Below are 25741 nucleotides of genomic sequence, written 5' to 3'. Positions count from 1 at the left end.
TTTCTTTTGCTGCTGCCATGTAAGAAGTGCATTTCTGGAGGTTGCAGTGAGCTGAGATGGTGCCACTGCACTCGAGCTTGGGTGACAGAGTGAGACTCTGTCTCCAAAAAAAAAAAGTGCCTTTTGCCTCCCACCATGATTCTGAGGCCTCCCCAGCCATGTGGAACTGTAAGTCCAATTAAACCTCTTTTTATTCCCAGTTTCAGGTGTGTCTTGGTCAGCATTGCGAAAATAGATTAATACAGATGGGAAGTTGCACTTAACAACATGGATGATATGAGCTCATTTTGTTTACAAATAAAATGTTTATTTACCAACAGTCTTCATAGTGGTGGTGTTTCGGGCTGAGAGGTGATATTATAGGCAGTTTTTCCATTTTCTTTTTGATACTCCTCTGTGTATTCTGAATTTTTGACACCAGGCGTGAATTACTCTGCAATCAGAAAGAGCAAAAGAGGTTTCTGTTTTGAAGAGAAGAAAAATATTTGATTTAAGGACCAGATCTTTTAGAGACCTGATTGGGGCTTCATTGTTACTGTTTTAATCTAACAAGAGATGTCAGCCAACTGTCCCTGATCCCAACAGGAAGACTTTTATCACATGCACACAGAGCCTTTATCCTTGCCTCTACAGGAAGGTAAATACTACAGTGAGGAGGCCGAGGTGGATCTGCGGGACCCTGGCAGAGACTATGAGTTATACAAGTACACCTGCCAGGAGCTACAGAGGCTGATGGCTGAGATCCAAGACCTGAAGAGCAGGGGTGGCAAGGATGTGGTAAGGAGTGGGACCAGGTGGCCATGAACCTGGTGGGTCTGCTTAGATGAGGCTCTTCTTGTACCTACCAGAGCCCTTCCTGATCTTGGTCTTCTGTCCTAGCCATGATCAGGTGGTTGGAGCCTCAGGGCTCCCAAAACCTGTTAATTTATTGGAACTTCTCATCACCACTCAGTCACTAATTGCAGTAATAAAAGTACAGGATAATTAATTTTTTTCCCTAATTTGATCATTCATCCAATTAATGTTGATTAAGTGCCAGGCATTTTGCTAGGTGTTGAGAAATGGTGGTACTTATAAATTTCCTTGATAGAAAGATTGATATGTACCAGTAAATTGTAGAGACCAAAAATGAAATTATCATTAATATTAAATGAATAAATGAGTTTTTAGAGGCAGAGAAATTAATGTGATTAAAAACTTTGTAAGTTTTTTAAAATCCTTTTTTTTTTCCCAGGAATCTCACATATTTGCTTATGCTGGCAAGTTTTGTTACGATTATTGCATTCAATCTGTTGTAGCCAAACTTTATGGCTATAATTCTCTTATTTTCCATTTAAATTATCCTGTAATGTTATTTATAGAGGTCAAATTTTATGGCAAGATGTTACTATTGTTGGTATCTCTGTGTAGGATCTGTAGAGACAGATTGTGCATTGACTGCCCTTACTCCATCTTCAATTCCTGTTACTCTAGTCCAAGGAGAAATGGCTTTTTTTGCCCAAGATTCTTAAGCATTTTCCTTATACAGTCACCCCTCTATTTTCCTCATGACTTTTCTCATGGTTCTGAGCTCCTTCTGGTGCCTGTTTTTGGCTCCAGATGAGGATGTGTCAGTGGCAGCGGACTGAAGGAAGCTGACCCAGACCCTGTTGTCAGTGGGCTTTACTATTTTCTTTGCCCACAGGCAATTGAAATAGAAGAACGGAGGATCCAGAGCTGTGTGCATTTCATGACTTTGAAAAAGCTTAACCGATTAGCCCACATCAGGTTGAAGAAAGGAAGAGATCAGACCCATGAGGTAGGAGTTAAAAGGTTGAATTAGCCTTCCTTTTCTCTCCTCCCCATCCGCCCCGACCCCGCTTTTTTTTTTTTTTTTTTTTTGAGACAGAGTCTCATTCTGTCACCCAGGCTGGAGTGCAGTGGCATGATCTCTGCACACCTCCTGGGTTCAAGCGATTCTCCTGCCTCATCCTACCGAGTAGTTGGGATTACAGGCGCCTGCCACCACCATGCCTGGCTAATTTTTTCTCTCTCTCTTTTTTTTTTTTTTGAGACAGAGTTTCACTCTTGTTGCCCAGGCTGGTATGCAATGGCCAATCTTGGCTTACCACAACCTCTGCCTCCTGGGTTCAGGCAATTCTCCTGCCTCAGCCTCCCAAGTAGCTGGGATTACAGGCATGTGCCACCACACCCAGCTAATTTTGTATTTTTTCTGGTAGAGACAGAGTTTCTCCATGTTGGTCAGACTGGTCTTGAACTCCCGACCTCAGGTGATCCACCTGCCTCAGCCTCTCAAAGTGCTGGAATTATAGGCGTGAACCACCACACCTGGCCAATTTTTTTATTTTTAAGTAGAGACAGGGTTTCACCATGTTGGCCAGGCTGGTCTCAAACTCCTGACCTCAGGTGATCTGCCCACCTTGGCTTCCCAAAGTGCTGGAATTACAGGGTTGAGCCACCACACTTGGCCCCATCCCCTTCTTTATCCCCTTTACACCTTCTCTTAGTTTGCTGACCCTCTCCTCTGCCTCATCCTAACTTGCCCTGCTCACCTCTGATCTTATCCTCCTTTCAGGCTAAGCAGAAAGTAGATGCCTATCACCTGCAGCTCCAGAACCTGTTGTATGAGGTGATGCACCTACAGAAGGAGATCACCAAATGTTTGGAGTTTAAGTGAGTTTGGGAGGACAGGGCTTTGGTACATGTGGTCTCTCGGTAACTGCTTTTTCCCATATAGCTCACTGTAAGTCTATCTCTTTTTTTTTTTTTTTTTTTTTTTAGACGGAGTCTTTGCTCTGTCACCCAGGCTGGAGTGCAGTGGCACAGTCTCAGCTCACTGCAACCTCTGCCTCTCAGGTTCAAGTGATTCTCCTGCCTCAGCCTCCCGAGTAGCTGGGATTTCAGGCGCCTGCCACCACGCCTGGCTAATTTTTGTGTTTTTAGTAGAGATGGGATTTCGCCATGTTAGCCAGGCTGGTCTCGAACTCCTGACCTCAGGTGATCCTCCTGCCTTAGCCTCCTAAAGAGCTGGGATTATAGGTGTGAGCCACCATGCCCAGCCTAAGTCTGTCTCTTTAAAAATAAATCTAATGAACTTGGAAAACTGTAGGATCTGGGAGAAGGGCAAATTCAAGGGTGAATGTGGGAGAATTGCAAGCAGTGGTTTCAGGCTGCCAAAAGAACTTCAGAAGCCTCTCTGATCCTTTCGAGTTTTGAGCTCTCCACTTGATAAAAAGCAGGTCCTTCTCCCTATCAGGGGTCTTTACCATTTTGATTCCTGGACACATTGTATGGGAGCAGCTCACTTCCAATCACATCCTTTTAACCTTTTGGCCCAGTTTTCCTTTCTGTGGTCCCAACAATTCATTTCTGCAAATGGATTTTATTCTTTGAAACCTGAATTTCTTGCTGCTTAGCTGCCTTTGGGTGAAGAAACTACAATTTGTTGGTGTCCTTCCTCAAAACCAAACTGAGAGATGAGAAGGAGGAAGGAGTAAACAGGGGAAGAGAAGGGACAGTATTCTCACTTGATCAGACTTGTTTATGCAAACTGAAAGCAGGTTTTATCTGTAACAAACTTGACATGTATAGGGGGCCCATTAGACATTGGGTCCAGAATATTTTTAATAATCATGATGCTGATTAGTTTGTTTGTTTGTTTGGTGTTTTTTTTTAAAACAGGGTCTCACTCCTGTTACACAGGCTGGTGCAGTGGCACAATCCTGGCTCACTACAGCCTTGACTTCCTGGGCTCAGATGATCCTCCCACTTCAGCCTTCTGAGTAGCTGGACAACTGGTATACACCACCACACCTGGCTAATTTTTTTTTTTTTTTTTTTTTTTTTTTTTGAGATGGAGTCTCACTCTGTCGCCCAAGCTGGAGTGCAGTGGTGTGGTCTCGGCTCACTGCAACTTCCGCCTCCCACGTTCAAGTGATTCTCTGCCTCAGCCTCCTGAGTAGCTGGGATTACAGGCGCCCACCACCACGCCTGGCTAATTTTTGTATTTTTAGTGGAGACAGGGTTTCACCATCTTGGCCAAGCTGGTCTTGAACTCCTGACTTCGTGATCTACCCACCTTGGCCTCCCAAAGTACTAGGATTATAGGTGTGAGCCACTGTGCCTGGCCTCTGGCTAATTTTTTGTATTTTTAGTAGTGATGGGGTTTTGCCATGTTGAGCCAGTCTCAAACTCCTGGGTGCAAATAATCCACCTACCTTGGCCTCCGAAAGTGCTGAGATTATAGGTGTGAGTGAGCCACCATGCCTGGCCTGATGCTGATTTTTTTCTTTCTTTCTTTCTTTCTTTTTTTGGAAGACAGAGTCTGGCTGGCTCTGCCCAGGCTGGAGTGCAGTGGGGTGATCTTGGCTCATTGCAACCTCTGCCTCCCAGGTTCAAACAATTCTCCTACCTCTTCCTGAGTAGCTGGAATTACAAGTGTGAACCACCATGTCTGGCTAATTTTTGTATTTTTAGTAAAGACAGGGTTTCACCATGTTGGCCAGGCTGGTATTGAACTCCTGACCTCAGATGATCCACTTGCCTCGGCCTCCCAAAGTGCTGGGACTACAGGCATGAGCCACCGTGCCCAGCCCTAATGCTGATTTTTGAGAGGCATCTTTTTTATCTGATCCACAAAATCGTCACATAATAATAGTTAAATACAAATAGAGGCAAAATCTGCATCAGGTCTGTACTTGAGTTAATAATATCTACCATTGTCAATTCCTGGTTTTTACAGTGTACAATGTGGTTAGATAAGACATTATCATTGAGGGAACTTGGGTGAAGGGTACATGGAGGAAATAAATTCTCAGTACTATTTTTGAAACTTCTTGGAATCTTAAACTATTTCAAAATTAAAAAGATACCAAAAACAAAAGAATGTGATGTACTGGTCAGTAATCATCGCGCAAGTAGAAACTGACAAACCCAGATTAGAGTGGAACTTGCGCCTGTGGGGAGGCAGGCAGCCACATGGAAGGAGCATAGACCTTGGAGTTAGACAACCTGGGTTCAAATCCCGGCTTGGCCACTCATTAGCTATGGACCCTGGGCAAGCTGCTTACTGATAGAAGCCTCCATCTCAGTGGAAAAATGGAGATTAAAACTCCCCACCTCTTAGAGTTGTTGTGAGGCTTAAATGAGGTAAGGATGACATATAGTGGGGCTTGTTAATAAATGATAGCTGCTGCTATTATTACCGTCATCTGACCATGACCTAGCACTCAACTATGTTAATGCAGCAAAGAGGGTTGGATTTTTTTTCTTGTTTTTTTTTTTTTTTGAGACAGAGTCTCACCCTATTGCCCAAGCTGGAGTGCAGTGTTGCAATCTTGGCTCACTGCAACCTCTGCCTCCTGGGTTCAAATGATTCTCCTGCCTCCGCCTCCCAACTAGCTGGAATTACAGGCATGCACCACCATGCCCAGCTAATTTTTATATTTTTAGTAGAGATGGAGTTTCACCATGTTGGTCAGGCTGGGCTTGAACTCCTGACCTCAGGTGATCCACCCACCTTGGCCTCCCCAAGAGCTGGGATTACAGGCATGAGCCACCATGCCCGGCAGGATTTCTTTTCATTTATACATATAAATCACTATGCATGCAACAATTTAAGCCTCTAGATCTTTTTCCATCCATTTCCCCCATGCTGAGTCTTCCCCATTCTGTGCTTATGCAGCTTATGTTTTGAACTTAAGTGCAGACCCTTATATTTATTCCTGCTAAATGACATGTCTTGGTTTCAACCTGACAGGCTAAAGCCAGGCTGTAATGTTTTTCTTTGACTTTTTAGCTATTAGCTCTCCTGCTTAGCTTAGAGACATTTGTAAATTTGATGAGAATCCCTTCCGGGTCTTTAGCTAATTTATGGGTAAAAATGTTGGACAGCATGGATAAGGATCCTATGGCATGTCACCAGCTACCTTTCTTCACACTGAAACATCTACTAGTGAGCATTTGTGGGGAAGTCTGGATTCCAAGATCCTAAGTAGTTGTAGACCAGGGCTAAGCAACATATGTGAGGGTAATTTTGGGCCTGCTTAAACTATAGTTTGGTTTCCTGAGAACAGCAGCTTGATGTCATGTTTTTGCCTGTAGGTCAAAGCATGAAGAAATTGATCTGGTCAGTTTAGAGGAGTTTTATAAGGAGGCTCCACCAGATATCAGCAAGGCTGAAGTCACCATGGGAGACCCTCACCAGCAAACACTGGCACGCCTGGACTGGGAGCTGGAGCAGCGTAAAAGGTAGTGTTTTCTCCTTCCTGACCTTTTAACCACAAAGTGTCAGTGCTTTGTTGTGAGCCAGGATAAGGCAGTAAAGCACTGTGGAATTCTCAGGATAGTCTCTAAAACCAAATCCCATTTTATGATTAATTCACACTGGATTGTTAAAACTTCACCAACCTCATCGTCGATGAGTTAGGGTTGTAATTACAATTACTTAAGGCTTTTTTTTTTTTTTCTCAAGGTGGGGTTTCACCATGATGGCCAGGCTAGTCTTGAACTCCTGACCTCAGATGATCCACCCACCTTGGCCTCCCAAAGTGCTAGGATTACAGGTGTGAGCCACTGCACCCGGCCAAGGCTTTTTTTTTTTTTTTGAGACGAAGTCTCGCTCTGTTGCCAGGCTGGAGGGCAGTGGCATGATCTCAGCTTACTGCAGCCTCCACCTCTTGGGTTCAAGTGATTTTCCTGCCTCAGCCTCCTGAGTAGCTGTGACTACAGGCGCATGCCACCACACCTGGCTAATTTTTGTATTTTTAGTAGAGACGGGGTTTCACCATGTTGGCCAGTATGGTCTTGATCTCCTGACCTCGTGATCCACCCGACTCGGCCTCCCAAAGTTCTGGGATTACAGGTGTGAGCCACCATACCTGGCCGGCTTTTTTTTTTTTTTTTTGAGATGGAGTCTCACTCTGTCACCCAGGCTGTAGTGCAGTGGCGTGATCTCAGTTTGCTTCAACCTCCGCCTCCCAGGTTCAAGCGATTCTCAGTCCCCAGCATCCCGAGTAGCTGGGTGGTAGGTGTGCACCACCACGCCCAGCTAATTTTCGTATTTTTTATAGAAACGGGTTTGGCTACACGTTGGCTACGGTGATCTCAAACTCCTGACCTCAAGTGATCTGCCCGCTTTAGCCTCCTAAAATGCTGGGTGTCAAGTATGAGCTACTGTGCCTGGCCCTTTTTTTTTTTTTTTTTAAAGAGATGGCATTTCAATCTATTGCTCAGGCTGGAGTGCTGTAGCATGACCACAACTCATTGTAGCCTTGACGTCCTGGGCTTAAGCAATCCTCCTGCCTCAGCCTCCCAAGTAGTCAGGACTATAAGTGCCTACCATCATGCCTGGCTAATATTTTTATTTTTGTAGAGACAGGTTCTCGCTCTGTTACCCAGGCTGGTCTTGAACTCCTTGCTTCAAGTGATCCTCCCACCTTGGCCTCCCCAAGTGCTGGGATTATAGGTGTGAGTTACCATGCCTGGTCTCTCCTTGAAATTTTAATGCCTAAGACCTTATCTTTTGTACCATAAATCTAATTTTGTATTTTGCCTTTTCCCTTACCTATAAGTATATACCTGTGGCATAAAGCTTTGTAAACGTTATTTCAGGAGGTTGTGCAACAGTCTAGTGTATATTCTAGTCTATAGAAAAATTTATAAAATTATTTCTTTATTGGACTTTTAGGTTTTTTCCGTTTTTTGCTGTCATAAATAATGCTTCAAGTCACACTTTAGGTATAAACTTTTCTATACTAATAAAGAGTTTTATTTATTTATTTGAGATAGAGTTTTACTCTTATGGCCCAGGCTGGAATGCAATGGCGTGATCTCGGCTTACTGCAACCTCCGCCTCCTGGGTTCAAGTGATTCTCCTGCCTCAGCCTCCTCAGTAGCTGGGACTACAGGCGTGTGCCACCATGCTCAGCTAATTTTTGTATTTTTAGTAGAGATGGGGTTTCACCATGTTGGCCAGGATAATCTCTATCTCTTGACCTCGTGATCCACCTGCCTTGGCCTCCCAAAGTGCTAGAATTACAAGCATGAGCCACTGCACCCGGCCAATTTTTGTATTTTTGATAGAGATGGGGATTCCACCATATTGGCCAGCTAGTCTCAAACTCTGGATCTCAGGTGATTCACCCACCTTGGCCTCCCAAAGTGCTAGGATTATAGGTGTGAGCCACCACACCCGGCTAGTACTAAGTCATTATAAAAATATGGTGGTTTTTTTTCCCATAATGAACTTTTGCTTGCATTCTTTCCATTCATGGTAACTTTTTCCCCTTTCAAATTTGTACAGGAGTAGCAGGGCTTTTGATTGGCTTAGCTGTTCTGTTTTTTGATGGTAAAGTAGCTGCCTTTTTTTTTATGGAATGCATTCTCTGCGTTTGGTTCATATTATGAATTTAATAAGCACTGAGTCTGGTTTTTTTTTTTTTTTTTTTTTTTATTATTATTTTTGAAATGAAGTCTCACTCTGTCACCCAGGCTGGAGGGCAGTGACGCTATCTCGGCTTACCACAACCTCCGCCTCCTGGGTTCAAGTGATTCTCCTGCCTCAGTCTCCTGAGTAGCTGGGATTATAGGCGTGTGCCGCTGGACCCGGCTAATTTTTGTATTTTTTAAGGAGAGACACGGTTTCACCATGTTGACCAGGCTCATCTTGAACTCTTGACCTCAAGTGATCTGCCTGCCTGGGCTCCCAAAGTGTTGGGATTACAGGCATGAGCCACCAGGCCTGGCCGAGTCTGGTTCTTACGAAATTTGTGTCTGTCTTAGCAGATGGGGTCGGCCTATCACTCCGCTGTCCAGGCAACTGATTGTGCTAGGCACAGACTCAGCTGTGAGTGCTGCATTTTTGTGGCACTGGCCCAGAATCTATTCCCACCCTGTTCAACCAGGCCAGTCCATGGGCCTCATTTGGGTTATCTAGCTGCGAAGTCTAACCTCTCAAGCAAGAAATGGAGCAGAAGATGGCATGAGTATTCCCTAGTGGTTATAGAGCAGACAGAACCTCTGGAGAGTGAGAGACATTGATTCAAAGCCCAACGCAGTGTTTGTTCTTAGCTGGATGCCCTTGGGCCAGTTAGCTTCTTGCCTGAGCCTTGGTTTCCTCCTTTGGGGATAAGAAAAGTCCCCATCTTCCAGGGTCTTTATAAGGATTAAATGTAATTATGCTTGTAAAGAGCTCACAAAATTACGTGGCACACATTGAGTGCTGGATAAACATTGGCAGTTAATCATGGCTGCTACCATTGAATAGTGAATGTTGGGGTGAATAGGCATGTTGGGGTATCCCTGGGGGACATTGGGTGACAATGCTCTGTCCTCCCTCAACAGGCTGGCAGAGAAGTACTGTGAATCCCTATCCAACAAGGAGAAGATCCTCAAGGAAATTGAGGTGAAGAAGGAATATCTGAGCAGCCTCCAGCCTCGCCTCAACAGCATCATGCAGGTGGGGCCTGCTGACCTTTTGCTTTGCCATCACTGACCAGAGGCTGCCAGAAGCCATGTCACCCTTTGGGCATTGCCAGTTCTATTACCATAAATTAGAGTATAGTATAAGGATGGCCTTGTCTGCATCCCTAACCAGTTGGTATGATAGGCTTGTGTCTGGGAGGAGGAAGTGCTGGCCATATGGGCTCAGGAATATACACGTACATTGACCTCCAATGTTCTCATCCAGAGCCTCCTCTGGGTACCATACTTTCTCAGACTGTGTAAGTTCAGTTTACCCCCTGCATGGTTCCCACCAGCCATACAATCTCCAGACATCTACACTTGCTTCCTGTGGATGTCTGGATGCCCCTGGAGTAAGTTGTTATCTGAACAATATTTGAGTCTTCCAGGCCATTGACATTCATATGTCTCCACTTATTTTGGACTTGACTTTTCTCAGGTTTTTGTGTAGAGGCTTATATACCTTTCATTTATTTATTTTATTATTTTATTTTTTTTAAACAGAGTTTTGCTCTGTTGCCCAGGCTGGAGTGCAGTGGCATAATCTTGGATCACTGCAACCTCCATCTCTCAGGTTCAAGCAATTCTCCTGCCTCAGCCTCCCAAGTAGCTGGGATTACAGGCGCGCACCACCACACCCAGCTAATTTTTGTATTTTAGTAAGGATGCGGTTTCACCATGTTGGTCAAGCTGATCTTGAACTCCTGACCTCAGGTGATCCACCTGCCTCAGCCTCTCAAAGTGTTGGGATTACAGGTGTGAGCCACCGTACCTGGACTGTTTATTCTTATTTGATGTTTTCTTGATAGTATTGAATTGCATCTTTTTATAATTTCTTTTTTTAATTGATTTTTATTTTTTATGGAAATGGGATCTCGATAAGTTACCCAGGCTGCTCTTGAACTCCTGGCCTCAAGTGATCCTCCTGCCTCAGCCTTCCAAAGTGCTGGGACTACAGGCATGAGCCAGGGGTGCCCTGACAGTAAGGAAAATAAAATAATTTTATTTTCTTTTTGTTTGTTGCTAGGATAAAGAAATACAATTTTTTTATGTTGAGCATTTTGTTTTTGTTTTTGTTTTTTTTTGAAGACGGGGTTTCACCATGTTGGTCAGGGTGGTATTGAACTCTGACCTCTGGTGATCTGCCCTCCTTGGCCTCCAAAGTGCTTGGATTACAGGCGTGAGTCACTGCGCCTGGCCTATATTGAGCTTTTATCTACCTACGAGTTCTATTAATTTATCATGTATCACTTTTATAAATAATGATTTACAGCCACTAAGTAACCACTTGTTCCTGTGTAGACTGGCTGAAAAAGGAAGAACAAAAATCCATCTCTTGTTGTGTGCAGGCTTCCCTTCCGGTGCAGGAGTACCTATTTATGCCATTCGACCAGGCTCACAAGCAGTATGAGACAGCCAGGCACCTGCCGCCTCCCCTATATGTCCTCTTTGTTCAGGCCACTGCATATGGGCAGGCCTGTGGTGAGTATGGGGGCTGGGTGAGGACGAGGGGCTGTGGGAGCAGCAGCTGTGGCTGAGTGAATCAGTTGGAAGCAGTACCTGCTCAGGAAATTTCTCAGTCTTGCCCAGAAGCACTCAGGTGACAGACGCTTTCTTCCCTTTGCACTGCCCAGCATGGCTGCTCTGACCAGCTGGCCTAAGGCTAGATTAACCTGATGGGCATTTCAGAATGGGTAACTTTGAGTCATTTATGAGCCTGGCTGGACAGCTGTGGGGTACAGAGCCCAGGCAGCCTGTCTGGGCTCTCAGGTGCTCACCCCATCAAGGCACACTTGGCAGGTAGATCAGTGCCTCTTGCTCTGCTGCAGGGTAGGGGTGCCTGATGAATACAGGTCTCAGCCAGCTCTTCCAGGCTTTCATCATGCCTTCAATGAGGCTGCATGTCTTTGTGGTAAATTACCAAGTTAGATGATATGTCCTCATTAAGCTTGAGGGCAGCTTGTGACTCTGCTAGAGTTTTGAGAAAATTTTGGAGATACTGCCTTTTTCCTAATGCAGCGTTCATCCAGCATCCAAATTTTCTCCCCCACCCCACCCCACTGCATCAGACAGACATGTACTGCACCAGTGCTTGCTTCTCCTCCCACCTTGGGCACCAACACATTACTGTCTCTCTTCTTGTGTCTTCCTCGTCCTTCTGGTCCTCCCCTCCCCTTTGTTCTCCCTCCTGTTTCCATCATCAGCTCATATGAAATCCTCCTCCCAGCCCCCTAGACAGGGTGAGTAATTTTCTTTTCTTTTATGTTTAAAATTGGCTTGTTCCATTCTGATGTTCCTATAGAATGCTAAGATTAAATGGCTGAAAAAAGTAGTCTGGTATTTGCCAGTGGTTGATGAGGACAACTAGTTGTTTGGGGTGAAGGGTCGTGATTCACATAGGGTTGCCATAGATAAGGCAGTGGTCAGCCACTTGGGGGAAGTTTGCCATCCCTCCTTAGTGTGGCTAGGCAAACCATTTCAGGATCTTGGGACTATCTGTATCCTTGAGAGTGAAGTTGGAGAGTGGTGGCCTGTCTGACCTCACAGCATTAGACCTCAGAGTTCCAGAAAGGGGTGCCCAAGACATCACTTATTGAGGTGTCAAACCTGGTGTATGCAACAAGCTGTTCGCTCATGTGCTGGAGAGGCCAAATTTAAGTAGAACAGACCGGGTCTTGAATCCTGGTTATCAGCCTTGTGGCTGTGGTATCCAGTTTCTCTGAGCCTTCAGTTTCTTATCTATAAATGGCTGTAATAATGGTCCTACTGCTGTAGGGTTGTGAGGATTAATTTTTTTTTTTTTTTTAAGCTGGGCACAGTGGCTCACACCTGTAATCCTAGCACTTTGGGAGGCCAAGGTGGGCCGATCACGAGGTTAGGAGATTGAGACTATCCTGGCTGTCTGTATTAAAAATACAAAAAAATTAGCTGGGTGTGGTGGCATGCACCTGTAGTCCCAGCTACTCAGGAGGCTGAGGCAGGAGAATTGCTTGAAACTGGAAGGTAGAAGTTGCAGTGAGCTGAGATTGCGCCACTGTACTCCAGCCTGGGCAACAGAGCAAGACTCTGTCTCAAGAAAAAAAAATCTTATTTTTGGCCAGGCGAGGTGGCTCACGCCTGTAATCCCAGCACTTTGGGAGGCTGAGGCAGGTGGATCATGAGGTCAGGCGTTTGAGACCAGCCTGGCCAACATGGCGAAACCCCGTCTCTACTAAAATTATTTTTTAAAAATTATCTTGGCATGGTGGTGGGTGCCTGTCGTCACAGCTACTCAGGAAGCTGAGGCAGGGATAATTGCTTGAACCCAGGAGGCAGAGGTTGCAGTGAGCTGAAGTCACGCCACTGCACTCCAGCCTGGGCTACAGAACAAGACTCTGTCTTAAAAAAAAAAAAAAAAAGATATTATGTTGAGGGGGATATGAATATGAGTTATCATATCATAATCTTTAGAAATATATATATATATATATATATATTTTTTTTTTTTTTTCCTGAGATGGAGTCTTGCTCTGTCGCCCAAGCTGGAGTGCAGTGGCACGATCTCAGCTCATTGCAACCTCTGCCTCCTGGATTCAAGCGATTCTCCCTGCCTCAGCCTCCCGTATAGTTGGGATTACAGGCGCCCACCACCATGCCAGGCTAATTTTTGTATATTTAGTAGAGATGGAGTATCACCATGTTGTCCAGACTGGTCTCAAACTCCTGACCTCAGGTAATCTATCCACCTTGCCTCCCAAAGTGCTGGGATAACAGGTGTGAGCCATCATGCCTGGCCTAAACATTAATTTTTAATAATTTAATAAATTAAAATTATAAGCATCAGCTCATTCAGTCCGCACCACTAATAGGGCAGCTACTATTTTTCTTTCTTTTTTTTTTTTTTCTTTTTTTGAGGCGGAGTTTTACTCTTGTTGCCCAGGCTGGAGTGCAGTAGCACGGTCTCAGCCCACTGCAACCTCTATCTCCCATGTTCAAGCAATTCTCCTGCCTCAGCCTCCCGAGTAGCTGGGGCTACAGGCGCACGCCACCACACCCAGCTAATTTTTCTTATTTTTAGTAGAAACGGGTTTCACCATATTTGCCAGGCTGGTCTCAAACTCCTGACCTTGTGATCCGCCCGCCTCGGCCTCCCAAAGTGCTGGGATTACAGGTGTGTGGCACCACGCCCAGCCATTTTTCTTTTTTTGAGATGGAGTATCACTCTGTTGCCCAAGCTACAGTGCAATGGCACGATCTTGGCTCACTGTAACCTCTACTTCCTGGATTCAGGCGATTCTTCTGTCTCAGTCTCCTGAGTAGCTAGGATTACAGGCGTGTGCTGCCACACCTGGCTAATTATTTGTATTTTTAGTAGAGATGGGGTTTCGCCATGTTGGCCAGGCTGGTCTGGAACTCCTGACCTCAAGCGACCCAACCACCCTTGGCCTCCCAAAGTGCTGGGATTACAGGTGTGAGCCACCATGCCTGGCAGTTACTGTTTTTCAAGTCCCCATTTCATACGTACAGAAACTCAGGCTCAGACAGTGACATACCTTTCCAGGTCATGTGTTTGGGAATTGGTTAGGCAGGGACTCAGGTCTGGGACTGGACTGCAAGATTCAAGTTCCTATTCACTGTCCTATTGCCTCCCAGTTTAGTGAGACAATGACAGCCATGTGCTTGGCATAGTGTAGAATAGAGAATAAGCACTTAGGTGGGAGCCATTGTTTCTGGGATGTGGACAGGCATGGATTTCTGGGTGGGAACCTCTAAGACAATTGGCAGAGGACTTCCATTCGACTTTAGGCCCTCAGTTTGAATTTCTGTGCTTTGGTGTGCACCAAAAGAGAGACATTCACTGCCAGTCTCAGGTGACGCTGGTTTAAGAATTTGTGCTTAAGTTATTTGTTCTTGGTAAGTGATGGAAAAAAAGACTTCAGTGTCCCACCTTGTTTCTCTTCATCTGGAGCAAGGACTTTTGCCCTTCCACCGTTAGTCAGCAAGGAGCTGGGGCAGAAGTGGGAGAAATGCAGCCCAGAGCTGGCCTGCTTGTGCCGCTTAGCACCTTTCCTCAGCAGCTTTCCTACCCGACTTCTTCTTGCCCCCAGATAAGACGTTATCTGTGGCAATTGAAGGTAGTGTGGACGAAGCCAAGGCTCTGTTCAAGCCTCCAGAGGACTCCCAAGGTAATGTGGTGGTTGGGATGCCTCCCCCAGGGGCACCAAGGCACCATCCAAGTGCAGTCTTGGTCTTTGGAGAACTAGCTGGACTGGTTCTGTGTGGCAGGAAGCTTGACTTGAATGTCGTAGCACCCTGGGGTAGGCAGGAAAGAGAGCTCACTTCCTGGAGTCACAAGGTGCAGCCTGTGGGTTTCAGCCCTGCCACTCACTAGCTGACTGACCCCAGGAAGGTATTTAACATTTCAGAGCCTCAGCTTATTCATCTCTGAAAACCATTATTTATTATATATTTAAATATATGTATAAAAATATAATAATATATTTATTATATATTATATATATATATAACCATTATTTATGTTACTATTATTACCACCACTACCACCATCACAAGGAGGGGGCTTGTATTCCATTTAAATTACATCAAAAAGCCCCTTTGAAAAAAATGGGTTGTAGGTCATTCTTTTTTCATCACCATGTTTTCTATACTGAATAAGAAGTAGCAAGTTAATTTATTATTTATTATAGAGAAATTCATTTATAAAAGACAGAGTCAGGGCCCAGTGGGTTGGAGTGCTTTAGGGAGCATTTGGAGCCTTCTCACCTCTAGCTGCCTTCTCTCTGTGGCTACAGATGACGAGAGTGACTCAGATGCTGAGGAGGAGCAGACCACGGTGAGAACCATTTCCTCTTGTGGGGGCATCAAGCAGCTGCATGTACTGGGGCATGCTTGTTTGCAGGTGCCATCCTCCTTAGAAGCAGAAGAAAGAGGTTTGAAAGAAAGGACTGCTGGGAGGGGAGTCTGGCAACCCAGCTAGCTGAAGCAGCAGGTGCCAGGCAGTAGGGCTGAGGCCCTGGCTGTCGGGAGAGGGAAGGGGAGATTCATATGCTCATCAGCTTGGCACTTCCCTTTGTCCAGAAACGCCGGAGACCCACGCTGGGGGTTCAGTTGGATGACAAACGCAAGGAGATGCTGAAGAGGCACCCACTGTCCGTCATGCTTGACCTAAAGTGCAAAGGTCTGGCTGCACTCACCCTGTTTAGGGGATCTGTAGCACTTAAGAGTTCACCCAGCTGCAGGTGCAGAGGGTTCCAGGAGCCAGACGCCTATTGGCCCAACAAAGGATTCCCATTTCCTATTGCTTTGCATGGAATTTGTTTCTTTTTGTTGTTAAGTCATAACCATAACAACATAGCAACAAAAGTCCAGTCACATAAGGGGGAAGTTTGAGAAAACTACACCTCTTTCTGAATCTGACAAGTCAGGTATCTAGAACAAGTTGCAAAAGTATACAGGTTTTGAGTAATAAGACCAACATGTTTAATTTAATAAATATAAGTAGAACTTTGTGTTCTCCAGAGTATATGTTTTGAAGTTGGTTTGTATGAAGAAGTACCACATAATAAAATGTTCTAGCAGTATAAGAGCTAACAGTAAAATTTAAGTTTCTCTCTCATCCCAGGTTCCTAGATACCAGTCCTACATCTGACCTCCAAGGGCAATCATTATTATAGACTTCTTATGTATTTTCTAGAAAGATTCTTTGCAGCTAGAGGCTTTTATACAAATGTGTATTTATCCGCTTCCCACTTTTATTTTTCACACAAATGGAAATAGGCTGTACACACTGGTTGTCTCTTTGCTGGTTGTTTGTTTTTAGAGCTAGGTTCTCACTCTTGTCACCCAGGCTGGAATGCAGTGGCATGATCATGGCTCACTCCAACCTCAACTTCCTGGGCTCAAACAATCTTCCCACCTCAGCCTTCCAAATAACTGGAACTACAGGCATGTGCTATCATGCCAGTTAATTTTTGTATTTTTTGTAGAGATGGGGTTTTGTCATGTTGCCTAGGCTGGTCTTGAACTCCTGGAGGCTCAAACAGTCTTCCTGCCTCAGCCTCCTAAGTAGCTGGAACTGGAAGCATACACCACTGTGCCTGCTTTTGAGATAATTTTAGATTCATAGAAGACTTGCCAAGGTAATGAGTTGCCATATACTCTTCATTCAGCTTCCCTTAAAGTTATGTCTTAATTAAAGATGATATGATTAACAGTGATCCACACCACTCTTAATTTAATTGGTCCAATACTGTTAACTAAATGACAGAATTTTTTCAGTTCCTTCCTTTTTCAATTAATGTCCTTTTTCTGTTCCAAGATCCAAGCCAGGGTCTCACATTGCATTTAGTTGCCATGCTTCTTAGTCTCTCCAGGCAGTGACAGTTCCTCAGTCTTTCCTTTTGTTTCATGACTTTGAATAGACTGAGATTATCGATGTTGGGGGAGAAGAGCATAGATGAGGTCATCGCTATCATATCATATCGGGGTACATGATATCACAGTCTTATTTCTGGTAACACTGACCTTGATCGCTCAGTTCCCTTTCCATCTTGTCTTTGTTAGGAGAGTCACTAAGTTCAGTTCACATGCAAGGACAGATAAATTAAGCCCTAACTCTTGGAGGGAAGAGTAGCAAAGAATTTATAGATGTTCTCTTTGCTTTTTGATCATTATATTACCATTGTGATTTTGTTTTTATAGTAAATGATTGTAAAAGCCTCTTTGAATTTTTTTTTTTTTTTTTGAGACAGAGTTTCGCTCTTGTTACGCAGGCCGGAGTGCAATGGCGCGATCTCGGCTCACCGCAACCTCCGCCTCCTGGGTTCAGGCAATTCTCCTGCCTCGGCCTCCTGAGTGGTTGGGATTACAGGCACGCACCACCGTGCCCAGCTAATTTTTTGTATTTTTAGTAGAGACGGGGTTTCACCATGTTGACCAGGATGGTCTCGATCTCTTGACCTCGTGATCCACCCGCCTCGGCCTCCCAAAGTGCTGGGATTACAGGCGTGAGCCACTGCGCCCGGCAGCCTCTTTGAATTTTTTTGTGATCCTGTTTCTTTTTGTTTATTATAATTTCAACTTTGTTATTTTCGACTCTAGGGGTACATGTGCCGGTTTGTTATACTGTATTGCATGGTGCTGAGGTTTGGGGTCTGAATGGTCGCCTAGGGAGTGGGCATAATACCCAGTAGTTAGTTTTTCAGTGCTTAACCTCCCTCCCTTGTTACCCCCTATGATTCTATGATTCTGTTGACTCTGCTCTGAGTGTTTGACTCATAAATTCTCTCGTCTTCCTCTCCTCCAGATGACAGTGTGCTTCACCTGACTTTCTTCTACCTCATGAACCTCAACATCATGACAGTAAAAGCCAAAGTGACAACTGCCACGGAGCTGATCACCCCCATCAGTGCAGGGTATTGGGCAGGCACTGTGGCGGGTGATGTGTGGGATGGGGAGGTGATGAGAGCCTTGTTGCGGGGCTGCTCTCGGTTCTTCCCTCTGGCTCTAGAGAGGTCCACGACTGTGTTGACTTGTCTTGTATCCAGATGGACTAGAAGTCTTGGCACATTTTGGTATTTAGAAATCACTCTCTGACTTTAATTTGTGAAGTCCTCTAACTACACAGCAGATGATAAAAGTGACAACAGCATATTTGCAAATTGAGTAGGTGGGGCAGAGCACCAGCTTTTTGTTACCAGTGGAAAGTGTGAGAATATAAAATGAGATTTGGCAGACATTTTCAGGTTGGCAAATTTAGGCCACTCTTTTCCTTTTCCCTTTCTATCCCCAGGTGCTGGAATTTTTGCTCCCCAGCTCAGCTCAACCCCATGTCCTTATCTGGGTGGTGGGAGGATTGTGGTGGTTCCCCATGAAAGTTTTGAGAAGAGTGAACAGAGGCACAATAATGACAGCCATCATTGCATCCCCAGGAAGGCCCTGACCACAGTGCCCTTTTTTTTAATTTCTATTTTTGTTGCTACATGGTCTCACTATGTTGTCCAGACTGGAGGACCGTTCCATGATCATAGCTTACTGTGGCCTCAAACTTCTGGGCTGTAGTGATCTTCCCACCTCAGCCTCCTGAGTAACTAGGACTATAGGTACACGCCACCATGCCTGGCTCACTTCCTATTTTTATTTTATAGAAATAGGGTTTTGCTATGTTGCCCAGGGTGGTCTTGAACTCCTGGCCTCAAGAGATCCTCCTGTCTCTGCCTCTCAAAGTGCTGGGATTACCAGCATGAGTCACCATACCTGGCCCATTCATGGCATTCTTCTTCTGCAGCTGTGGGTGGGAAGAAGGGTCGAGGGGACTGAGGGTGAAATAGCTTCCATTCACAGGAGCACTGCCCTGACCTATTCCCACTGTCAGCTGTAGAAAGACCACTGAAGCTCAGGGAGGTACAGCTCTGGTACCTGGTGGAGCGGGGCTCTTTCTGCCCCTTCCAGTTCTCCATGATAATGATGTCTCCTGGGTTTTAGACTCTGCACTTAGAGTCTACATCCCCTTCAGGCCACAGCAGTTTTGGCTGCTGTACCTGAGAGTATCGCTGGACTACCCAGGGGTGCTCTGGATGAAATTGACCCTATTCCCATCTGACCCAGCAGAGGGAGCCCAGGGCTTGCTTCTGAACATCCAGTTATACTGTACAGGGCTCTCAGTTCAATGAGGAGCTCTGGGGCCCCCACATCATGGTAGAGCTCATCATGAGCATTCTGCTTGTTCATTTCTCAGGTGCTCTACATGCTAGTAACAGGACTGCAGCCTGGCTTTATTGCATGCTCAACTCCAGCTCTTAACTAACCTGACCTCAGAATCTGTTTCTTCACTGTGTGGTTGTTCATTGTAATATCCCTTCCCATGGTGCTTGTGAAGAATAAGGTCAAGTGCTTAGCGTAGATGGAGCTCTTGGTAAAGGACAGCTGATTTCATAATAGCTCTACAGAGTAAATTAACTGAGGCTCTGGACAGTTAAGGGGTTGCCTCAAGGTCACAGGTAGAGAGCAGAGAATAATTCAAAGTCAGCAAGGCCTGTGTACCGCTGTTGTCATTGTCAGATGGGCCCTAACCCCTAAACAGGGAGGAGACATAAAAGGAGATGCCTCTGTGAAACTGGGATTAGGTCTTCAAGGCCTTCAGATGTTGTCTAGCTCATCTTCCTATTTTACAAATAGAGAAACTGAGGTCCAGAGAGCACACAACCAATTATCAAAGCACTGGACCTAAAGCCTGAGACTCTGGACACCCAGCCCAGAAGCCTTTGCTCAAATACACGCTGCCTGTATTTCAATACAAACACCAACCTGGTGTACAGTTATATTAATTTATCTATTAAAACATAAGGACATAGTCTCATACTAATTCCTGAAGATGGTGTACTGTCATTCTGATTTTCCTGATTTTTTTCATGCTTTTTTGCAGGGGGAGGGAGGTTTCAGATAAACAATTTAAAAAAAAAATAGTATTGTGTTTTGAATCTGGATCACTATAAGGCCCATACATTGCTAATGAGCAAAGCTTCTCTCAGGTGTCTTCTCATCTGAATGTCCTGCCATCATTTTTGTTTTCTCCTAAGACTCAATGTCTTGGGCTTTCCACTGTTTTTTTATTTGTTGGAGAAAATGGGTCGTTTGCTCTGTGGTTCCACCTCGTCTGGATTTTGAGGACTGTGTCCCTGTGCTACCATTAAATGTGTTCGTCTTTCTCCCTGTATTTTCTTGTGAACAGGGAGTTGACTTAGAGACTTGATCAGATTACATTTTGAAATTTTTTACAGTGATGGAGTGGGTAGAGAGCAGAACTATATCATAGTTGTTGAATACTTCCATCAAGGGGCACAGGCTGTTTCTATTTTTGTGATGTTACTGTCATTGGCGACTGTTGCCTAGATCCCTTAATTCATTAGAGAATTTTAAAAAATTCTCCCTGACAGAGTTAATGTTTTAAGTTTATTTTATTTTATTTGTTTATTTTGAGACAGAGTCTCTCTCTGTCACCCAGGCTGGAGTACAGTGGTGCGACCTCAGCTTACTGCAACCTCCACCCTCCAGGTTCAAGTGATTCTTCTCCCTCAGCCTCTCGAGTAGCTGGAATTAAAGACACGTGCCACCATGCCCCCGACTAATGTTTGTATTTTTAGTGGAGACAGGGTTTTGCCATGTTGGCCAGGCTGGTCTCAGAGTTAATACCAACATTTTAAACAGAATTAAAGCAGCATTCCTGAATTTTCCTCAAGAAGGCTCAAGAAAGTATTTTTCAGAATGATCTTGATTTGGCCATTTTAATTAGTTGTTAATTAATCCATTAAACTGTATTTTTTTGGGGGGGATGTAGTCTTGCTTTGTCACCCAGGCTGGAGTGCAGTGGCGCAATCTTGGCTCACTGCAACCTTCGCCTTATGGGTTCAAGCAATTCTCTTGCCTCAGCCTCCCAAGTAGCTGAGATTACAGGCATGTGCCACCACACCTGGCTAATTTTTGTGGGTTTTTTTTTGTATTTTTAGTAGAGAAGGGGTTTCAACATATTGGCCATTCTGGTCTCAAACTCCCAAGCTTGTGATCCCTCCACTTCAGCCTCCCAAAGTGCTGGGATTACAAGTGTGAGCCATGGTGCCCGGCCCTTTAAACTGTTGTTGGTTGTTTTTTTTTTTTTTGAGTCTTTGTCTCACACTGTCGCTTGGGCTGGAGTGCAATGGCGCAATCTTGGCTCACTCCAAACTCTGCCTCCTGGGTTCAAGCGATTCTCCCGCCTCAGCCTCCTGAATAACTGGGATTACAGGTGCCCACCACCACGCCTAGCTAATTTCTTGCATTTTTTTTTTTTTTTCTGTAGAGACGGAGTTTCACTATTTTGGCCAGGCTGAACTCCTGAACTCATGATCTGCCTGCCTCGGCCTCCCAAAGTACTGGGATTACAGGTGTGAACCACCGCACCTGGCCCCATTAAACTATTTTTAATAACTTTTCATTGTTACTAAGGTTTTCTTTTTTTGAGACAGTCTCAACTACTGGTTGCAGCTTCTACCTCCCTAGTTCAAGTGATTCTCCTGTCTTAGCCTCCCGAGTAGCTAGGATTACAGGCACACGCCACCACGTCCAGCTAATTTTTGTATTTTTAGTACAGATGGGATTTCACCATGTTGGCTAGGCTGGTCTCGAACTCCTGACCTCAAGTGATCCACCCATCTCAGCCTTCCAAAGTGCTGGGATTACAGGAATGAGTTACTGGGCCCAGCCATTACTAAGGTTTTTTTAATCCCTTATTTTCCATCAAAATGTTATAACAGGCTGAGCGTAGTGGCTCACGCCTGTAATCCAAGCACTTTGGAGGCCAAGGCGTGCGGATCACCTGAGGTCGGGAGTTCAAGACCAGCCTGACCAACATGGTGAAACCCCGTCTTTAAAAAAAAAAAAAAAAAAAAGCAAAATGTTATAACAAAGGTTTGACTGGTTGAGAAGTTTTTTTTGTTCTGGTGTTATATTTTTATGACTATAGATAGCTTTTCCTTTTATATTCATCGTTTTTGCCAAGTTCGGTTGTCTTGAGCCCCATGTTGCAGATATAAATTTTGCCAAGAAGGTTTGATTCTTAGGTTTTGTCAATTAATAACCTTCATCATGGGCAGAGAGAGTTAATGTTTTAATTTAATTTAAAACATTAATTTAGTTCTGTTTTATTTACTAATACGTTGATTCAATCTATTAGTAATAGTCCCTAAAATCTGGCTAAAAGACTGAAACGTATTTGTTTTCTAGTCAGTTTTTCATATGAGGTGGTGAAGTGGGGCAGAGACCTCGGAAAACAGGGATACTCAGTGAGATAGAGTAGGGAAGAGCTGCAAGTCTCTAATGTCTTGGTGTAGAGTTGTTGAAGGCGTTCTGGGGCCAAAACACAGGATCAGCACATGCTGCCCAAGTTGCTCCTGATGTTATCCCTGGAAAGATAAAAGAGAATCCCCATTGGTTCAGGGAAAGAATGGGTCTCGTCATCCTTTGTGATAAAAGTACTACATTACCCTCCCACATTATCTCTTCTTCCCTTGTCACGTTTAATGACAAACTGTGCCCTAACCGTCCCTGGTGGGTGACAGTAGCGTCACTGTTTCTCTCCGCTTGTAGTACTGGGTCACCTTGTCTCCAGTGCATGTGATTATATCTTTTTCTGGGAACGTACGGGGGCCTTTTTCTGTGATTAGCATAAGATTTGGTCAAAGTGAGATAAACACAGCACCAAAGCTGTATACTTGTTTTCTCTGTAGCAGAAAGGAATCTGTTCTGCTTTTATGAAAATTATAATTCTTTCCACTGCTGGTGTCATGGGACTTTGCTCCCCTGAGGTAAGGCCTTGGGCACCATATAAATCTTGAAGGGATGAGTTTTTAAAAAAATAATGATTAAGAGTACTAGTCTGTTTGATCAGACAATATAAACCCACCTCTAGCACTTACTAGCAGTGTGATCTTGAACAAGTCCTATCTTTTAAAGCCTTGAGTTTTTCCTCTGTAAAATAGAAATGATAATCCTCCCTCATAGGGTTGTAAGGATGCAATGGCTTCAAGCGTATAAAAGGTCTGGCCCACAGGAAGCGTTGAATAAATTATGGAATTGGTCATCAGTGAGGCATGGCATTACCATCCCCAAATGCCCAAGCCTGAGTTGAAGAAAGATGTTGGCTACATTCTCACTGCAGACTCTTTTCCCTTTTCTAGTGATTTGCTGTCTCCTGACTCAGTCCTGAGTTGCTTGTATCCTGGGGATCATGGAAAGAAAACTCCGAATCCAGCCAATCAGTATCAGTTTGATAAAGTTGGGTGAGTCAGCGGTTTCCTCCTCTGTCAGCCTCTCTACTTCTGAGTTTCTCTGGTGGCTCAGCTAAATACTAGAGACCTGTTAGGGCCAGAGGTAACCCAGAGGGTAGCAAGGACCACAGGGTAGAAGAGAATGCTTGCTCTTTCTTGCTTACAAGGTGAAGGGAGAACATGGAAAAGAGTGGAAGGATCAAAACTCAGAAATATGCTGGGTGTGGTGGCTCATGCCTGGAATCCCAGCACTTTGGAAGGCCAAGGCAGGTGGATTGCTTGAGCTCAGGAGTTCGAGACCAGTCTGGGCAACATGGCAAAACCCTGTCTCTACAAGAAATACAAAAATTAGCCAGGTGTGGTGGCACATACCTGTAGTCCCAGCTACTGGGGAGGCTGAGGTAGGAGAACCGTGTGAGCCCAGGAAGTTGAGGCTGCCCTGTACTCCATTCTGGGTGACAAAGCCAGACCCTGTCTCAAAACAAAAACAAAAATGAAAACAAAGGCTAACGCCCTTTTCGGCTTTGGCCTATCTGCACCCAGATGAAAAAAAAAGAAAAGAAAACAAAAATCCACTCTGGAAACATAAAAAGAATATATGATACAATAGAAATGTTTGACATTTTAATTATCTGAGGATTAATAATTTTTAAAATATTTTCTAAATTGGTAGACCAATAAAGCACACTGCCTTTGTATTTGATACTTACTTATAAGTTAAAGGCTGCAAGAGGAAAAGGAAAAAGAGGAAAGTGAATGTAAAAGAGGTGAAATTCACAGTAGGGAACTTGACACAGCTGAAGGGCTTTGCCAGCAGCCTGGCTGTGAACATGGCCGAATCTGCAGGATTGGCCTGTTTGTGGGGCATGGGAGGATGGGAGGAAGGCTATATCCTGGGACCACAACAGAAGTGACTTATAGCATCATTTTATTTATCTTCTTTTCTGCAGGATCCTGACTTTGAGCGACTATGTACTCGAGTTAGGTCACCCCTATTTGTGGGTACAGAAGCTAGGTGGTCTCCACTTCCCCAAAGAGCAGCCCCAGGTCTGTAAACTGATCTCATCTACTTGGCTGAGGAGTTTACCTCATCTCTTCCTGTATAGACTCTAGAAAGGTCTGTCATAGCCTTTGAAGTTTTGAACTGGCAGAATGTGTCCCCTCAGGGCTATGATCTGCCTTCCATCCACTCAGGACACTAAAATGTCTGAGACTTACAAGAGTTTGGGTACCTTTTGCCTTTTATCTGAGCTTAGTAGCCTACTAGACCAGGTTACTTGAGTCCTTGCTCTGGGACTCATGGCTGCAGGCTCTGTTGCCCTTGTTCTTGTGTGCAAGTGCCAAATACGAGGCATGAGCAGAAATCCAGGGGGCTTGGCCCCCTAGAGAACCTGCCTTTCCTCAGGAGTTGGACACAGCTTCTCGAGACCAGCATCTTGTGTCGTTTCTGCCAGGACTCAGCATCTGGCCTGTTACTGCAGAAAAACCTTGCTCTGTCTACCCATCATGTGGCATGGATAATCCAGGCTGCTACAGGCAGGCAGGTCCCAGGAGAGAGATGGTGCCCAGAGGAAGGGATGGGGGAGCACTCACTCGAGTGTGTGTCTCATTGTCACTCACAGCAAACAGTGATTGCTGACCACTCGCTGAGCGCCAGCCACATGGAGACCACCATGAAACTTCTGAAGACCAGGGTGCAGTCCCGCCTGGCCCTCCACAAACAGTTTGCATCCCTAGGTAAGCTGATGATGGGGCAGTGGTTTAAGAGTCACTCAGACAACAACAACTTAGCCTTTCACTCAAAACTTTTGAATCTTGACAACAAATAAAAGAGACCTGGATTCCTGGCTTTATGGAGTGGGGATCTTGGCAGGGCCACTGAGGAAAGCTCTAGGCCTGTCCAAGCAGAGGGCTAAGCTCCCCTCAGAGCTATGAATGCTGTCCTGGCCCTCACAGAGGAGGCCCAGAGCCATTGGGTGGCACAAATTTGTGGATTGGTCAGGGGCAGCTCATCCTAGGTTGGTGCATTGCAGACTTTGATGTGCATTCGACACGTATTTAATGAGATCCTGATTCATGCACTGAGCATAGTGCTGAGGGAAGAACTGAGCACAGTGAGCTCCTGCCCCCTCCCTCCATGGCCCATAGTCAGCTTATTTGAATATAGCTGGCCAGGGAGCGACTTACATGTCCCTCCCCCAAGGCCTGCTGACCTGGTGTTCCCCAGGGTGAGGCTGAGCCTGTGTTTTCTTCTAAGCTCCCAAGTGATAATGATGAGCCACTGACTGAAGTGGTGGGATGTGAGGGTGTCTTTTAGTTTATTTTTATTTTATTTTTATTTTTTGAGACGGAGTTTCGCTCTTGTTACCCAGGCTGGTGTGCAATGGCGCGATCTCAGCTCACCGCAACCTCCGCCTCCTGGGTTCAGGCAATTCTCCTGCCTCAGCCTCCTGAGTAGCTGGGATTACAGGCACGCACCA

The 25741-nt window shown here is 45.0% G+C and overlaps 1 protein-coding gene across 5 annotated transcripts in view; it reads left to right on the top strand.

The window, feature by feature from the left end:
• THOC5 (THO complex subunit 5) overlaps window positions 1-25741 on the top strand; it is a 40075-nt gene that overhangs the window by 6123 nt on the left and 8211 nt on the right. For 4 of the 5 annotated variants that reach the window (XM_021666153.2, XM_064367883.1, XM_021666152.2 and 1 more), the window contains 14 exons: window positions 634-777; window positions 1685-1798; window positions 2576-2673; window positions 6103-6249; window positions 9343-9457; window positions 10812-10944; window positions 11667-11702; window positions 14550-14627; window positions 15255-15295; window positions 15541-15640; window positions 17768-17876; window positions 23172-23273; window positions 24212-24308; window positions 24884-24998. In XM_021666153.2, the coding sequence (XP_021521828.1) occupies window positions 634-777; window positions 1685-1798; window positions 2576-2673; window positions 6103-6249; window positions 9343-9457; window positions 10812-10944; window positions 11667-11702; window positions 14550-14627; window positions 15255-15295; window positions 15541-15640; window positions 17768-17876; window positions 23172-23273; window positions 24212-24308; window positions 24884-24998 (1429 nt within the window). The remainder of the gene's footprint in view (window positions 1-633; window positions 778-1684; window positions 1799-2575; window positions 2674-6102; window positions 6250-9342; window positions 9458-10811; window positions 10945-11666; window positions 11703-14549; window positions 14628-15254; window positions 15296-15540; window positions 15641-17767; window positions 17877-23171; window positions 23274-24211; window positions 24309-24883; window positions 24999-25741) is intronic. The other variant, XM_021666155.2, reaches the window with a different exon arrangement.

Source organism: Aotus nancymaae, unplaced genomic scaffold, assembly GCF_030222135.1.
Source record: "Aotus nancymaae isolate 86718 unplaced genomic scaffold, 86718_ANA_hifiasm-v0.15.2.pri h1tg000076l, whole genome shotgun sequence".
Classification (NCBI taxonomy): domain Eukaryota; kingdom Metazoa; phylum Chordata; class Mammalia; order Primates; family Aotidae; genus Aotus; species Aotus nancymaae.
This window is presented reverse-complemented; position numbering and strand designations above follow the sequence as displayed.